At 31.4% G+C, this 15,126-nt stretch overlaps 2 protein-coding genes across 3 annotated transcripts; one reads left to right on the top strand and one right to left on the bottom strand.

The window, feature by feature from the left end:
* Positions 1-2,477: 2,477 nt before the first annotated feature.
* Positions 2,478-4,360, bottom strand: LOC120200481 (probable calcium-binding protein CML21). Its single transcript, XM_039201316.1, has 5 exons — positions 4,145-4,360; positions 3,682-3,901; positions 3,318-3,520; positions 2,951-3,119; positions 2,478-2,596 (listed from the first exon to the last, which is right to left on the bottom strand). The coding sequence occupies exons 2-5, from the start codon at positions 3,860-3,862 to the stop codon at positions 2,496-2,498; spliced, it is 654 nt and encodes a 217-aa protein (XP_039057247.1). The 5' UTR covers positions 3,863-3,901; positions 4,145-4,360; the 3' UTR covers positions 2,478-2,495.
* A 380-nt stretch (positions 4,361-4,740) lies between these two features.
* LOC120200480 (ubiquitin-conjugating enzyme E2-17 kDa-like) lies at positions 4,741-7,350 on the top strand. Of its 2 annotated transcripts, XM_039201314.1 has the most exons (5): positions 4,741-4,813; positions 5,261-5,378; positions 5,985-6,112; positions 6,923-7,027; positions 7,143-7,313. In XM_039201314.1, exons 2-5 carry the CDS (start codon positions 5,309-5,311, stop codon positions 7,284-7,286), a joined length of 447 nt encoding a protein of 148 aa, XP_039057245.1. In that variant the 5' UTR covers positions 4,741-4,813; positions 5,261-5,308; the 3' UTR covers positions 7,287-7,313. The 2 variants fall into 2 exon arrangements, with proteins under 2 accessions (XP_039057245.1, XP_039057246.1); XM_039201315.1 differs by lacking the exon at positions 4,741-4,813 and having other exon boundaries at positions 5,285-5,378; positions 7,143-7,350.
* The last annotated feature ends 7,776 nt before the right edge of the window (positions 7,351-15,126 follow it).

Raw genomic sequence — 15,126 nt, 5'->3', positions numbered from 1 at the left:
ATATATATATAACTCTTTCAATTAATCACAATGAATATACCTCAATATTAATATCTTCTGAATTCATATCGAGATGCCGCTTATGCTCCATTTTTACTTGTTTTGAAGGAGTAAAATTAAGATCCATTAACTAGTTCAAATAGTTAAACCTGTGTAACAAAATTAATATTATCATGATTCAAATAATCTCAATTAATATCAAGTTAAAATTAAGTATCAAATTGTTAAGATTAATAATAAAAAATAATATCAAATGATATGAAATTAATGCTAATAAAAGTAATGAATAAAATATTGTATTAAGTATATTATTAATTAAAATCAAAGAGTCAATTCAAAATTAATTATCAAAATAAAAATAAAATACATATTATAGAATATTTAAAACCTAGAAGCTAAAATATAAATAGGGAAAAGTGTGAGGATTTACATACAATTAGGCCATTTAAATTAAAACAAAAGTATGGGAGGATTCATGTAATTTAACCGTGTATATTAAAATAGACGAAACTATAAACGGGGAAAACTGTTGGGGGTTTCATGCAATTTAACCATTTGAAATAAAACACAAATATGGGCAGTTGTATTGTAATTTTACTATTACCAAAATAAAAACTTACCTAACCTGCAAATTGGAATTCACGATCGGTTAAACTGTGCGCCTGCCAAACGCGGCGACGGTTCCAAAAGCACAAGAACGGCGGTCGTGGTCGGTCTGGCTAGGCCGGCCGACGGTCGGGGATGATGTTTCGAAGGTCACCGGTGTTAAAAAACAACACAACGGAAAAATAAACGATGACGGCCACGGCAGAGCTTCTCCTTCAGACTGACGACGTTGGGCGACGACGAACTAAGATGGCAACGGTAGCACTAGCAACCGATTTCCCGGCGTGTCAATAGTTCACCGGCGATGATTTATTATGATGGTGGTTCTAACTCATATAATTTAAAAATCTTAATTCTAATCAAATTAAATTCCTTAAATTAGTTTTTAATAAAAAATTTATAATCTAATTATTATTTTATTAAAAGTAATATTAAAATTTAATAAATGATTAATTTTAAATAAATCCTTATTTTTTTTAATATTTACATAATAAAAATAAATTTATATGTGGTACGATTCGATACGTCATTTTAGTGGTACATAACGATATGCAATTTGCACGGTACAGAACAATTGAGCTAGATTAATAACTTCTTTTACAGTTTTCAACTTAGGCTATATATATTTTTATTTTAAATTAGTAAATTTTTAATATATATCTAAGCTTAATTTCACATATTAATTTTCAAAATATTTTTTATTTTTATCTTGATTTAAAAATATATTTAATTTTATCTTTAACTTAAAAATATATATTATTCTTATTTTAACTTAAAAAATATATTTCAGTCATAACTTAAATAATATATTTTATTTTTATCTTAAATTATTAGATATATTTTATTCTAATATTAACTTGAAAAAATATATATCGTTCTTATCTTAACTTGAAAAAATATATATTATTCTTATCTTAAGTTTTTTTTTTAAAATATTTTATTTTTATCTTCATTTAAAAGTATCCAAAATATATGTTATATCTTTTCTTAAATTAAATATTTATATTTTATTTTTATAATATTTTAAAATTAAGATTAAAAAAACATGTTTTGTAGTTTAAAATATTTATTTTTTCTATGATGAACTTTATTAGCATATGTTGTAAGGCAATACCAGTTTTGGGTTTTGGTGTGATCCTGCTTGAACTCTAATCGGGTTCGATTCCGAGCAGTAGTGATAAAACTTTTCAAGTCATTTGGACACCAAATAAATGGGAGATGTGTCACCCTTTGATTGGAGTGTAAATATATTAAATTAAATAAAATAAAATAAAACCTAATTAAGTGGTGATAAGTGTCATTATCTGATTAAAATTAAATTTATTGAATTAATTTAAAATTAAGATTAAATTGATAGAATATATAAATATGAAGACTAAATGTATAATTATACTAATTTTATTAATGGCCACATCACCACTTCTATTTGGCTTGATTGGATATAATTAAATAGTTAAGTGATCTATTGACAAAATTAAAAAATCAATGGTAAAAGTTAAAAAGGGCTAAATAGTTTAGTGGTCATTCATATACTTTACCCTTTAATATAATATATAAATTTACAAAACTAATACTGTTATTGTATGTTGTCACCTTATTATTCTCATTTAGTTTAACATTCAAACTTAAAAGATAAGTATTTAAATAGAACGATCAAAACAGATACATAAATCGATATATACCAAATAGATAATTTCCCTTACAAATTATACTCCTAAAAAGCATTACTATTTAAATAATTATTATTGTACTTTGAAAAAAAGACCTCAAAGGAACAAAAACACAATGCTTGGCTTGACTGCTAGCAATTAGTAATACACTGATAGCACTGCTAACAAAGATAAGTGAAATTGATTCAGATCTTCTTCTTCTTCTTCTTATTGTGTCTATTATTCATCGTCTCCGTCGTCTTCAATTCCAACCCAAGTTGTGAATGCAAAGAGAAATTCCTTGAAACTCACCGCTCCATTTTTATCCCAGTCCATCTCTTCTGCAACACAAATTAATATCAATCACCATTAATCACATCAACCATCCCTCTCTGCTAACTTCTTTAATGAATCTTAGATGCTCTGCACTGCAATATTCTCGTGTCTACTTTTTTTTCTAAAATTCATTCCTCCATCTAAGCGGACATAACTTATTGCCTTCTAAACAATGTTATTTTCTGCATAACTTGTCCACGCAAAATAAATTAAACACGCACATGTTGGCATGTGAATTTGAGTTACTTGGTACATTTTTTCATATATATGAGCTAGGATCCACTTGCACAATGTAAAACTAAAAAGTTTTACACTAGTTACAATCGTTGTATGAGTGAAACTAGAGAGAAAGAGCTAACCAAATCTTTTGGTGGCTATTGGTCCACTGGAATGCTCCCCAGATTCACTGATAGCTTGAACCATCTCATTCTTGCTAACATAGCCATCCTTGTTCTTGTCCAACAACACAAATGCATCCACCAATGTTTCGAATGTCGCCTCCAAATTTGGCACTCCCATTTTTGATTTCTTACTTCATTGTCATGGAACACACATTAACATTGGTTGAGTGCCATTGGTTCTGTTCTTAAAACATGGCAGAGTTTACAGACATTTTAACCTCAAACACAAACTAAATCCCATACCATCACCAAGGCAATGGCATGTGGGATATATGATGAAACACAACACCTCAAAGACAAAACAAACAGTGAAAATCAAGGATACGGCTTCTGTTGCGGTAGCATTGTCCTTGAGAAGATATACTAGGCAAAGAAGAACGATGAACTCGTTGAATTTGATCCCCATATCCTGATTGATATCGCATGCCTTGAACAGATCATTTATCTCCTCCTCTGTGAAACAAACTCCAAGCTTGTGCAAACAGTTTTTCAGCTCTTCGGGGTCTATTGCACCATTCGAGTCCTCATCTGCAAAATTAATCAATGGAAGCAAACATGTTCCTCAATGTATTACGAACAACAACGAAATAGGGTGTTTTAAGATCGAATTCGATGGCTTAAATAAACGATCAATTGTTAAAAATGTCAACATTCGAATAATTGCAACAGCCATGAGATCACTTACTTACCGAACTGCTCAAAAATAGCTCTGCAGTTCCTTAAGCTGACATCAATTTTAGGGAATTTTAAGATGATGCTGTTAAAGGATTTGATTGCAGTTCCTTTAGAAGCCCTGCGCTGCATAGCTTCAACCATCTTAGCTTCTAGTTTTGTTTCGGGTGATTCAAACTTTCCAGATACGCCTCCCATTTCCAATGGTCACTGGGGACAGATTAGATATTACCCTGCCTATACAAACATTAAAAAAATAACTAATCAATTGAACCAGGTCATTGCATAACACCAGGAAGATACAATTAAAAGATAAACGATGGGTATTTGAGGAACTATCAACAGCTTTATCTACTCAAGGGCATCAATCAAATAAGAAAAGTTGACTTTTTGATCTCAAAGAGGAAATACAAATCCAAAAAAGAAAAGCAGAAGCATGAACATCAAATCAAAGACAAAGCAGGGATTTTTTAAGAGTACCTCCTAAACCCAGTAGAAGTAAAACAGCCAAAATAGAACGAGAGACTTGATGGGTCAAGCTAGCTCCTAACTGCAAACGAGAAGTAATTGAATTATGGGGCAAAAAGAGATGAAAAAGTAGGGTTTTTTTCTTTTTGTGTGTGTGTAGGTTGATGTTAGATTAAGGTATTTAGAGAGTAAACTAGAGGGAGAAGCAACCACGTAGAGAGGAGGAATATCTGAAGAAATTGCAGGCGCCTAGGCTGGCAATGACACCTGTTATTGAGGGTAATGGTAGGACACTAACCCAAACTATCTGCGCTGACTTTCCCCATATAACAACAAACAAAAACGGACCCAAGTTTTTTACTTTATTATATTTTCTGGTTGAAATCTCATCATGCATTTCAATGGCGACCCATGTTTATATAAAGATAAACAATTCCTCTCATCTACATACTCTTTGTCCTATTATCAAAGTTTTTTTTATATATAAATTCTGGGTTAGATCGAATTCATTTCACATTATAAAGATAATACTATAAGAGGGCCGCGTGGCAGAGAATCACGGCCACCATATACAAATATCCAGAGGAATGCCCAAACATTTTCCTTCCACTACATAACGTACGAGAAAAGTAACCTAATAATCAGATTGTTTCGTTACCAATTTTCACCTCCAACTCCAAGGTACCTCTTTCTATCTTCTGCTTTTCCTAATAACTTCTTTCGTTTTATCATCAATTTTCTTTTTTTTTCCCTTTTTTTTATCTGTTTTGGGTCTATATTATTCGCTTCCCTTTTTTTAATTTAATCTCTGTAATTATTATTGTTGTTATTGTTGTCTGTTCGTTCGATTAATTTATGTGCCCTCTGTTTGTTCGCTCGCCTAGAAAATCTGGAACAGAAACCACCATTAATTTCTCTCAGTGCACCGCTCAAGCTCAACGTAATTACACTTGCATTAACTGCCTTTTTTGGGGAATCCAAAAGGTTTCTGCCTCTGGGTGTATTTATTTATACATTTATTACTGAGAATTTTGTAACAGTTGTTGTTGACCTGGTTGACTGTTATTTAGGTATTTTATTATTATTACATATTTATTCTAAGTTACATTCAATTTGATGTTACTGCAGTTTATCCTATTATTGTCTGCTTGAGACTTGAGAGACGGCTTCTTAATAATGGCTTCAAAGCGAATCAACAAGGAGTTGAAGGATCTGCAGAAGGACCCTCCCGTTTCATGCAGTGCTGGTTTGTTTCCTTGTTTTAGCTACTCTGTTAATTTGTTTTCTTCCAATCAATGATGGAATTTGTTGAATCAACTGAAACTCGGTGATTCATGTCCCTACTACTTCATATACATAATACATACATTCATACATATGTATGCAGTTTACAACTACTTGGTTGCTTAATTGGATATTCAAGATAGCTGATATGGGTGTATGTCTGAGGGGGCAAGTAATAGTACCACAATTTGTTAGTTGTAATCTGTTTCAAGAAGGGAGATGCTGGTTAGTGGTTATTGTGTTCAGTGGCGAATCCACTAAGGCACTAGGGTGGTTTAAAGCCCATCTTGAAAGCCCATTTTTTTTTCAGATAATTACCTATTTTACTGATTGTGTCTACTTGAAATTTTATTTGTCCTCACCTCATACAAAAATTTTATGTTGTTAATTGTGTCCATGCCAAAAAAATATTTCTGGATATGTCATTGATTGTGTCTAAATTCATACAGGGTTTTTGATTAATATAATCCTGAAACCTTAATAATGGCCGCATGCGGTCAGGTTTTTAGCTTTTCATTGTAATTAATTAAACATTTTCTTTAAAATAATGGTGTGTGTATATGTACAGTCCCTGTTGCTGATGATATGTTCCACTGGCAAGCAACAATAATGGGCCCAGCGGACAGTCCTTTTGCTGGAGGAGTGTTTCTTGTTGACATTCACTTCCCCCCGGACTATCCTTTCAAGCCACCCAAGGTTAAACTCCACTTTTTGGTGATATCTGTTTTATTATTATTATGAATTGAAAATTTTGTTTCATTTTGGTTGGATGACTGATTGTGGGACTAAAGCTAGATTTTGGTTTCTAACATTGGTCCTCTTTAAGAGTTTTAAGCTTTGTTTACCGTTGCTGATGGCATAACTTTTAAGATCAAAATTTGTTTATCACAGCAAATGCAATTCTAAATAGGAAACACATTTAGGTTTCACTTTTGTTGCTTTTTGATGAAATGGTTTTATTATCCTCATATATTTGAACTTTTATTATTTTACTTCTCTACCATTTCAATCCTTTTCAAAACTTTTTTGTTTGTAAGTTTTCAGAATCACATTTTTCACCATTCTGTTTAAACATAATTTTTCCGACCCAACCTTCTTCTAAATCAAGCTTTTTGCAACAGTTATTCTAAACTAGCCCCAAGGGTGTTTTTGAAATGTATTAGCATGTGAACTTACTAAAAAGATGAGAGAATTTACTGGAAGATAAAGTTTTACTAGGCTGAGTTACAACAGTAGTCTTACTAGGTTGTTACTTTCGTATCTAAACATATAAGTTCTTACCTTCTACTTAAATAAACTTAAAATACAAGTTTAATACAAAGTAAAATACTAAATACAAAGTGCACAGCTATATCCTGCATAGCAAGCTTTTGTACGAGTTGCTGAAATCCCTTGCTGTCATTTTATATGCTATATTTTATTTCTTGGACTTGGCTCGAATTATTACCTATTGACTCGAAAAAGTAGGTGATTCTCGTGGGTCCTGTGTTGTTTTCGTGATTGTAGGTTTCTTTCCGAACAAAGGTTTTTCATCCTAACATCAACAGCAACGGAAGCATCTGTCTTGACATTCTGAAGGAGCAGTGGAGTCCTGCCCTCACCATATCTAAGGTGTGACACTCTTTAATAAATCATTGTAACCAGACACCATTAATCGTTAACCTTATTCCTAAATAAGGATTATTGTGGTGTGGAATGTTATTTTAACGAGTTGTAAGTTGTGTAGGTGCTTTTCTCAGTATGCTCACTGCTTACGGATCCAAATCCGGATGATCCTCTGGTGCCCGAGATTGCTCACATGTTCAAGACTGATAGAGCCAAATATGAGTCCACTGCTCGCTCTTGGACCCAGAAATATGCTATGAATTGAGGATGGATATTACAACACCTTTTATTAGTTTTTGGGTTTTGTGGATTTTAAACTTTAGATCAACTTTATAAATATATGGATGAGCCAATATTGAATGCTAAATTGAGTTGAAAGCAACGAGTAAGAGGGGGTTGTGCTGGGATGTGAGGGTGGACTTACATGTTTAAAAGTTCAGGGCTGGTAGTAGTATGAACCTGCAGTGCACTGCCCAGAGGTCTGGTGGTTTGGGGCTTTTACTGGCGTTGATAAAATTCGAAGGAAAAAATATATATATTTGTGGCTGGCTTAAGAGTAAAAATTACGATAAATCGATTCAATTGTGTTTAGGGTTTAAAAAACTTCTTTAAAAAGAGTAAGATATCATTTGGCTTTAAGAAAAAAAAGTTTCTAATTATTTTCATTAAAGATTTTAGATAACGACGGTGTTGGATTTTTAGTCGATTTGAAAATTTAGGATTCTTATTTGAATCTAATTTTTGATTTGACATGTGATTTCGGTTATAAAGTTTTTTGTCGATTTACAAATAGAGTAAACTAATTTGAGAGGGTCACTATTGATCTAGATTAGTTGATTAATAATGATGATTGATTTCAATAAAATAATATAATATATACAAGTATCTTTAAATATTCAGTTTATCATAAAAATAAAATTTTTAAAATAATCAGAAATTTATATATATATATATATATATATATATATATATAATTTATATTATTTTTATATTAACATTGATAAAAGTTTACATATACACTTAATTAAAAACCACAAACTAATTGATAAATTAAAAATTAAAGGGTATGAAATAATTAAATTTTATGCATTAAACAAAAAGTTCGTTGTGATTTATTTTATAATCATCTCTTAATAATTAAAACGATCAATGATAATTTTTATTAACAAAATAAATCAATTAAATTTTTAACGAAAAATATCAATTAAACTATTTTCATTTGTAAAAAAATCAATTATTTTTTTTATAAATACCTTTTAGATGTTTAAACTTTATTGGGTAGTGGTGTTGGATCCTACCTATATGTCTCATTGAGGTCCAATAGATGGGTAACGACGGATATAAGTGTTGTTTAGGGTGGATATCTGAAATTCAAATTTTTTTTTAATTGTCTATTTTATTGATTATATATATTCACCTTACAAATTTTTGAATTCCGTGGCGGAATATAGTAATTGAGTTGTATTTTTGCCTCTAACATGAGCGTGTGCATTGCATCAGCTATTGATTCTGCTGCATATAATTGTAAAAAAATGGTGACCACAATCACATGCAGCCATGAAGGGAGTGGGGGCTTTATATATTCTTCCAAAGTTTATTACAATTTTAATATCTAATAATAATAATAATAATAATAATAATAATAATTTTGTCTCCAATATTGTTTTTTACTTGATGCATGAAGATTTAGGGAAGCAATGAGAGGCAGGGGGCAGAATGAAGATTAAGGACATGTCCCTCCCTCCCATGTTGACTATACATAAACCATGCCATCCTACTCTTATTCAATAAATAATTAAATACACCAAATTCCAAGCCATATCACTCCAACCACTAAACGTTGTCATCTTTTTGGCCCTTTCCTCTTCCTGGACCTGCGCTCCTCGCTTTTGCCTCCTTCCTCTCTAAAACTACCCATACATATGAGGATTGCATTTAGTTCGGTTCGACCTTTTATTAAAATATAAATCAAATTTTACTTTGTGGGTTTTTAAAATTTAAAATCAAAATCAAATGACATAAGCTACGATTTTTAGTTCGGTTTGATTTTACAAGCTTTCACTATTCACTATTTTTCAAACTCAACCTCTAATAACAAATAATCCAATAATTGCTTAATTCCCCTTTCCCATGTTCCAGTAATTTAGAACACAACTTCATTTTAACTTTGAATTATTTTAAATATGAATCAGCTAAAACTTCTAGTTTTAAATTTAAATTTATTTTAGATTTAAATTCGGATTTATTGTCAAGTCAAAATGGACGAATGACTTGTTTCAACTTGGAATGCTATGACCATATGACAAGTACGGGGAGACTTTTATAATAGTGTACAAGAGACGTGGTTTTTTTGTTTTGTTTTGTGTGTTTTGGAGGAAGTATAAAGTGTAAGATGATGGAGTGTGAACGGATTTCCCTAATCAAACACATTTGGTTTCAACTTTAATAGGGAAAAAAATGGTTTTGAGCCCTTCACAATATACTACTCCCTAGGGTCGTAGGAAAGCCTAGCTAAGGTATCTTCAGTCTTGTCATATATATATATAAAAATGAAAATAAGAGTCAACTATGCATTTACTGCTTAAATTATTAATTTTAATTCGTTTAAATATTTAATTTTTTAATTTTTTAAAATTATATTTAATATTTAGTTTTTATTTTATTTTAGAATTCTATCATTAAAAATTTATGTATTTAGTATATAAACTATCAGTTTTAGTTCGTTTTAGAACCTATATGTTAAATTTTGAACAGGGTAATAAAATGAAATAAAAACTAAAATTTTTAACAGTGAAATACTAAAATGAAATAAAAATTAAATTTTAGGTATGATTTTAAAAAATATTAAAAAAATAAATACTAAAATAGACTAAAACTAATAATTTAGATATTAAATGTATAATTTTTCTAAAAATAATAATAATAATAATAATAATAATATAAAGACAGAAGTTCTCTGCTGTCACCTATGAAATCAAGGTACTCGATTATATTATCAAAACACAACAATCCAGACCTCTCATTTCTTAAAGAAAGGGATAAATTACAAACTATTATTTTTGTTCTGTTTTCATACCCAAACTTATATTATTTTAAAATCATATCTAACGTTTAGTTTATATTTTAATTTAGTATTTGTCATTAAAAAATTATCATAATTGTTGATATAATATTTTTTAATGACGGTGTGACACACGTCAACATCATCGTTTAAGTTTTTAACGATTGTGTATCAAAATAAAACATAAACTAAACGTCAGTTATGATTTTGAAAAATAAAATTTGTATCAGGAAATTTTTGAAATTTAAAAGGATTAAAATATATGTTCTTATTGTTTGATTAATCTCTCTATTATCTTAAATTTTGAAATTTAAACTTTATATATTGTAATTCGCTACAATTTAATAGTTTTTTTAAATTTTTGTAATGTTATTAGATGGAGTAAATTTTTTAAATATATTGATTGGATATGATTAACTTAGTGCAGGTCTGCCTCTTTTTTTAGTAGGTGATTCACTACCGAAGCGAAGAAAAGGCTGGATTAAGAAAAGGGGGTACTAACTTAGTTTTGACGCAGCTCTCTAATCATAATAGTAACCAATTATTACCAGTTTTATTTGGGCAAACTAATATTGTTATAAAAACAAAAACATAATTATACTAAAATATAGTAAAGAGAACATCAAACGGTCTTAACGATAAAAGTAAAAAAAGAATGTTGATCTCTTTAGAAATTTTGGGTTCAAATAGCAAGGCTTACAAAATGTGTATTTATTGCTAATAAATTAAGAAATTTTTTTAAAAAACTATATTATAATCACTTTATATTATTAAAAATATATAAAATTAAAAATACGAAAGTTATAAAAGGGTTAAAACAAAAGGTCATGTATTTTATTACCATCTCTATTCATTAACTGCTATGGTATATGCTAATGAGAAATTCCAAAGGGATTCTTTTGTTCCACTTTTAACTAGTACTCCATTATTTTATTTACGCATTCTTGAGAGAGAATGTAAATGCTAGATTTCGTATCAGGAAAAACTGACAGAAAATCCAACAAGAGAACAGCCAGTGAGAGAGAGAAAGAACTATCTTATACACTAGCCAACACTCCCTTACACAAGGATTGTCTCAGGAAAAGTGGGTTAATATATTGTTAATATACGGTGTTATCGGATACATTAAAAGATATTTAATAAATTCGGTTTAGTGCTACCGGAAATATTGACTAATAATAATGTAGTAGGTGTAAGTCATGAAGAAATATTAAAAAATTGTGCAACCGGCAAACTTAACTTGTCGGTTCATGTCGATCCAAATTAAAAATATATCGATCCAAAACGATATAACCGGTAAAAGTATGACAAAACCGGTATTGAAATGATAAAACCGGTAAAGCGCTACCGGATACATTTAAAGTGTCGGTACTTTAATATAAGGATCGACACTTCATGAATTTAAAAGAGAAGCAGTTTTAAATCATATAAAGTGTCGATACTTTTAAAAAATGTATCGATCCAAAATGATATACCAGGTAAAAATATGATAAAACCGGTAACAAAATGATAAAACCGGTAAAACGTTACCGGATATATTGAAAGTGTCGATACTTTATATAAGGATCGACACTTTGTGAATTTAAAAGAGAAACAGTTTTAGCGCCTATAATGTGTCGATACTTTAAAAAAATATATCGATCCACAACGATATAACAGATAAAAATATGATAAAACCGGTATCAAAATGATAAAACCGGTAAAATGATACCAAATATATTGAAAGTGTCGATACTTTCGTAAGTACGTGTAATAAATTATCGACACTTTCAAAGAAATAGGTAATTATCCTTTCGAAAGTATCGACACCTGACATAAAAGTATCGACACTTTTTTATTTGTATCGATTAAATATAAATAACATATCCGATGAAAATATAAAGGCCATATCTAAATATCCTCTGAAAATCGATAGAACGGACGAGCTTTTGAAATCGAAGCGTAATTGTTGCTGCATTTCAGAAGGCGTTTCTAAAGCGAAGTTTGTTTGTTGTTGATGCAGTCGAATCGAAAAGTATGTTGTCGAAACCCTAGTTTTTTATTATTACAGTAATCGCGAATAGGGTTTTTATGTGTTGTTTGGGGTTTTGGAGTAAAGAAACATTTGTGACCGATTGCAGGTAGAAAGTGATATTGAAGGTAAAATATAAATGTCGATACTTTTATTAAATATTATAGGTAGAAAATGATATTATAGGTTATATAAATGTGCCGACACATTTTGGTGTGGCCATTCAAATTCTTTTGAAGAAAACCGTTTTACCACAAGAGTAGTTATCTATATTTGTATATTGAATAAAGTGTATGTAACAAAATAATTTGATTTGCGTAAACTGATATATGAAGGAAAAATGGAGTCAATGGGTTGGAAAATTGTTGGTGGCGCAGATGACTTTGAAATTGAGGCCGAGACTCGAAAGCAACCAAAGGGTGGATATATGTACTTTTAGTAAGTATCAATGTCTTTTTTGTTATTATTGTTGAAATGGTAATTGGATTAAAGTATCGATAAACTTTAAATTGATTACAAGTTTTAAATGTTGACAGTATGGCCGAATGCAAAAGGATGAAGGAAGATGGCACACAGAGCGGTTCGGTATGTAAAATGAAATTGACATTGAGTAGTATTTAGTGTTAATGTATTGATTAAGAAACGTTTATGTTTAATATTAGGTGACAAAAGATGTGAGGTCCAAATGGAATTCAATGAGTGATGCTGAAAAGGAACCTTACATCACACAGTCAAGGAATGATAGTAAAGAATACAAAGAACGGAGGAAAGCACATGAAAAATAAGGTATTCATTAAACTTGTAAATACGTTGATACAAAATATATAAGAACTATAACATTATATATTGTTAAAAAATGTAGGAAGTGTCGACAAGATGCAGCATTAAAAGGGTGAATTTATTAATTAAACACCTTAAGGAGAATGGTCAGTTGAATGTGCTGGGAGAAATAGGTTTTGGATCGTTGGTAGGAGTAAGGGATCGACCTATTCGGAGGGAATTGTGTCGATCCTTGATGGCGCAATTTGATGTCAGACAATGTATTGCTAAGTATGGTGATTTTTCATTTCCTCTCGGGATCCCATGTGCTGCAGCCGTATTGGGGGTAGAAAATGAAGGCAAAAGTGTTGTAGAAGTCTGTAAGAGTAAGGACTGGAAAATACTTGCCTCCAAATATGGTTTGAAGCGGAAGGTGACATATGCTGAAATTGAAGAGGAAATAAAAAGTGGATCTTACGTTGGGGATGAGCTGAAGGCCAGAGTTCTATTATACCTTGTCGATATCTTTCTTTGTCCAACGGATTATACGTCAACGAACAAGGAACATATGAAGCTCATTTGCGATGAAGGCTTGAAGGGTGAATTCAATTGGGCTGAATATATCCATTCGAGATTGATTGAATCAATAATCACCTTTAAAAAGGGCAGCCAGAGATACCTCAAAGGGTGCATAGCAATCTTAGAGGTAAATGAGTTGAAGAACTTTTTTGTGTTTTTATATAAAAATATAAATTTTATTATAAATGCAGGTTGCACTGTTCGATTTTTAGTCGGGCTGTGAGGCAGTGCCGGCTTATGAAAGAACTGGAGTGGCACGCATCCGTGCATGGGGGAAGGAAGAGGTGGTTAGAGTGATGGTGAAGTTGAAGTTGGATAGAGCGAAGAAGCAAGAAAGGGTAATAAATGTAATTAAATAATATTAAGAATATAATCAATGTCTTAATATTGTAATTTAATTTTTGAAGGTTATTGGCAAGGATGTAGAGGAGGCAGTGGAGGCAGAGGAGAAGAAAGGAGAGATGGTTGTATTGGGGGATGACGGTGAGTGGGACGACGGTGAGGGAAAATATAGTAACTTCGACATTTTTGATGTCTGAATTGGCTGATATCAAAAAAATCCAATTTGATATCATGCAAAGACAATCAAGAGTCGAAGAGAAACTTGATAGAGTCGAAGAGAAACTTGAGAGAGTCGAAGATACACTTGAGAGGCATAAGGGGGTAGTGGAAGGAAAAATAGATGGAGTGGTGAAAGAAGTAGAGGTGTTGAGGGGTGAAGTGGTGAAAGAAGTTGGGGTGTTAAGGGGTGATATTAAGATGGTGACGGGTGAAAAATTTGAGGGAGTGGTGAAGAAGGTTGTGGAATTGAGGAGTGAACTTACGGGGGTGAAGGGGGTGGTTGATAAATACTTGAATGAAATAGATCAATTGAAGGGTGAAATAAAAGAGATGAAGAGCTATGTAGAAAAAAATACGATGAACTAAAAAAAAATGAAGAAGAAAAGAGGGAGGAGGAAGAAGAAGAGATGGAAGAAATGAGAAGGAAGGAAGTCGATGTCATTTATACACCGGAGAGTGTTATAGCAGCAGATTTGGATTCGGAATGTCCTGCACCCCAGAAGAAGAATCAGAAGGTAAGTTGAATAAAAGAAAACTTAATTTGATTTTTATTATGTTGTTGTGACAAAAATTTGTATGCAAAATTGTAGGTTGAAAAAGCGGATATTCCAAGCGGAATTGATGACATCGAAGCTGCAATTTGTGATTATTTATGGAATAGTGAGTTAGAATCGGAGTAAGTGAAATATATTGCTTTGTGAGATATATTTAAATATTTCATGACAACATATTAATCCTAATGATTCATACAGATATTCTATAATCTCAATGGGAAATCAATTCGCTAGTGTATACGACGTTGCAACGTTGAAGCCTACGGAATGGGTTGGCGGTGTGGTAAGTAGAAAGTAGAAAATGTTAAAACTTATTGAATATGTTCTGATTGTGTAATTAATTTTGTTAGGTTATTGATTTGCTCGCCTGGACAGTATGCTACGATTCTCAGAAGTCACTCCGGAGGATTGGCTACCTTCCATACTACTTAGCGGTGAGTTAAATTAATAAATGGAGATAAGTAGTGTTATAGACGGTAAATTAATAATGTTTGTTGCGTAATTGCAGCAGCAGGCGTTGGATGCCAACAGCAAAGAAAGTGTTGAGAGTATTGCTACCTTCTGGGGTCCCATACTAAAT

Source organism: Hibiscus syriacus, unplaced genomic scaffold, assembly GCF_006381635.1.
Source record: "Hibiscus syriacus cultivar Baekdansim isolate YM2019G1 unplaced genomic scaffold, ASM638163v2 tig00005974_pilon, whole genome shotgun sequence".
Taxonomy (NCBI): Eukaryota; Viridiplantae; Streptophyta; class Magnoliopsida; order Malvales; family Malvaceae; genus Hibiscus; species Hibiscus syriacus.
The sequence above is the reverse complement of the archived record's forward strand: the minus strand, read 5'-3'. Positions and strand labels throughout refer to the sequence as shown.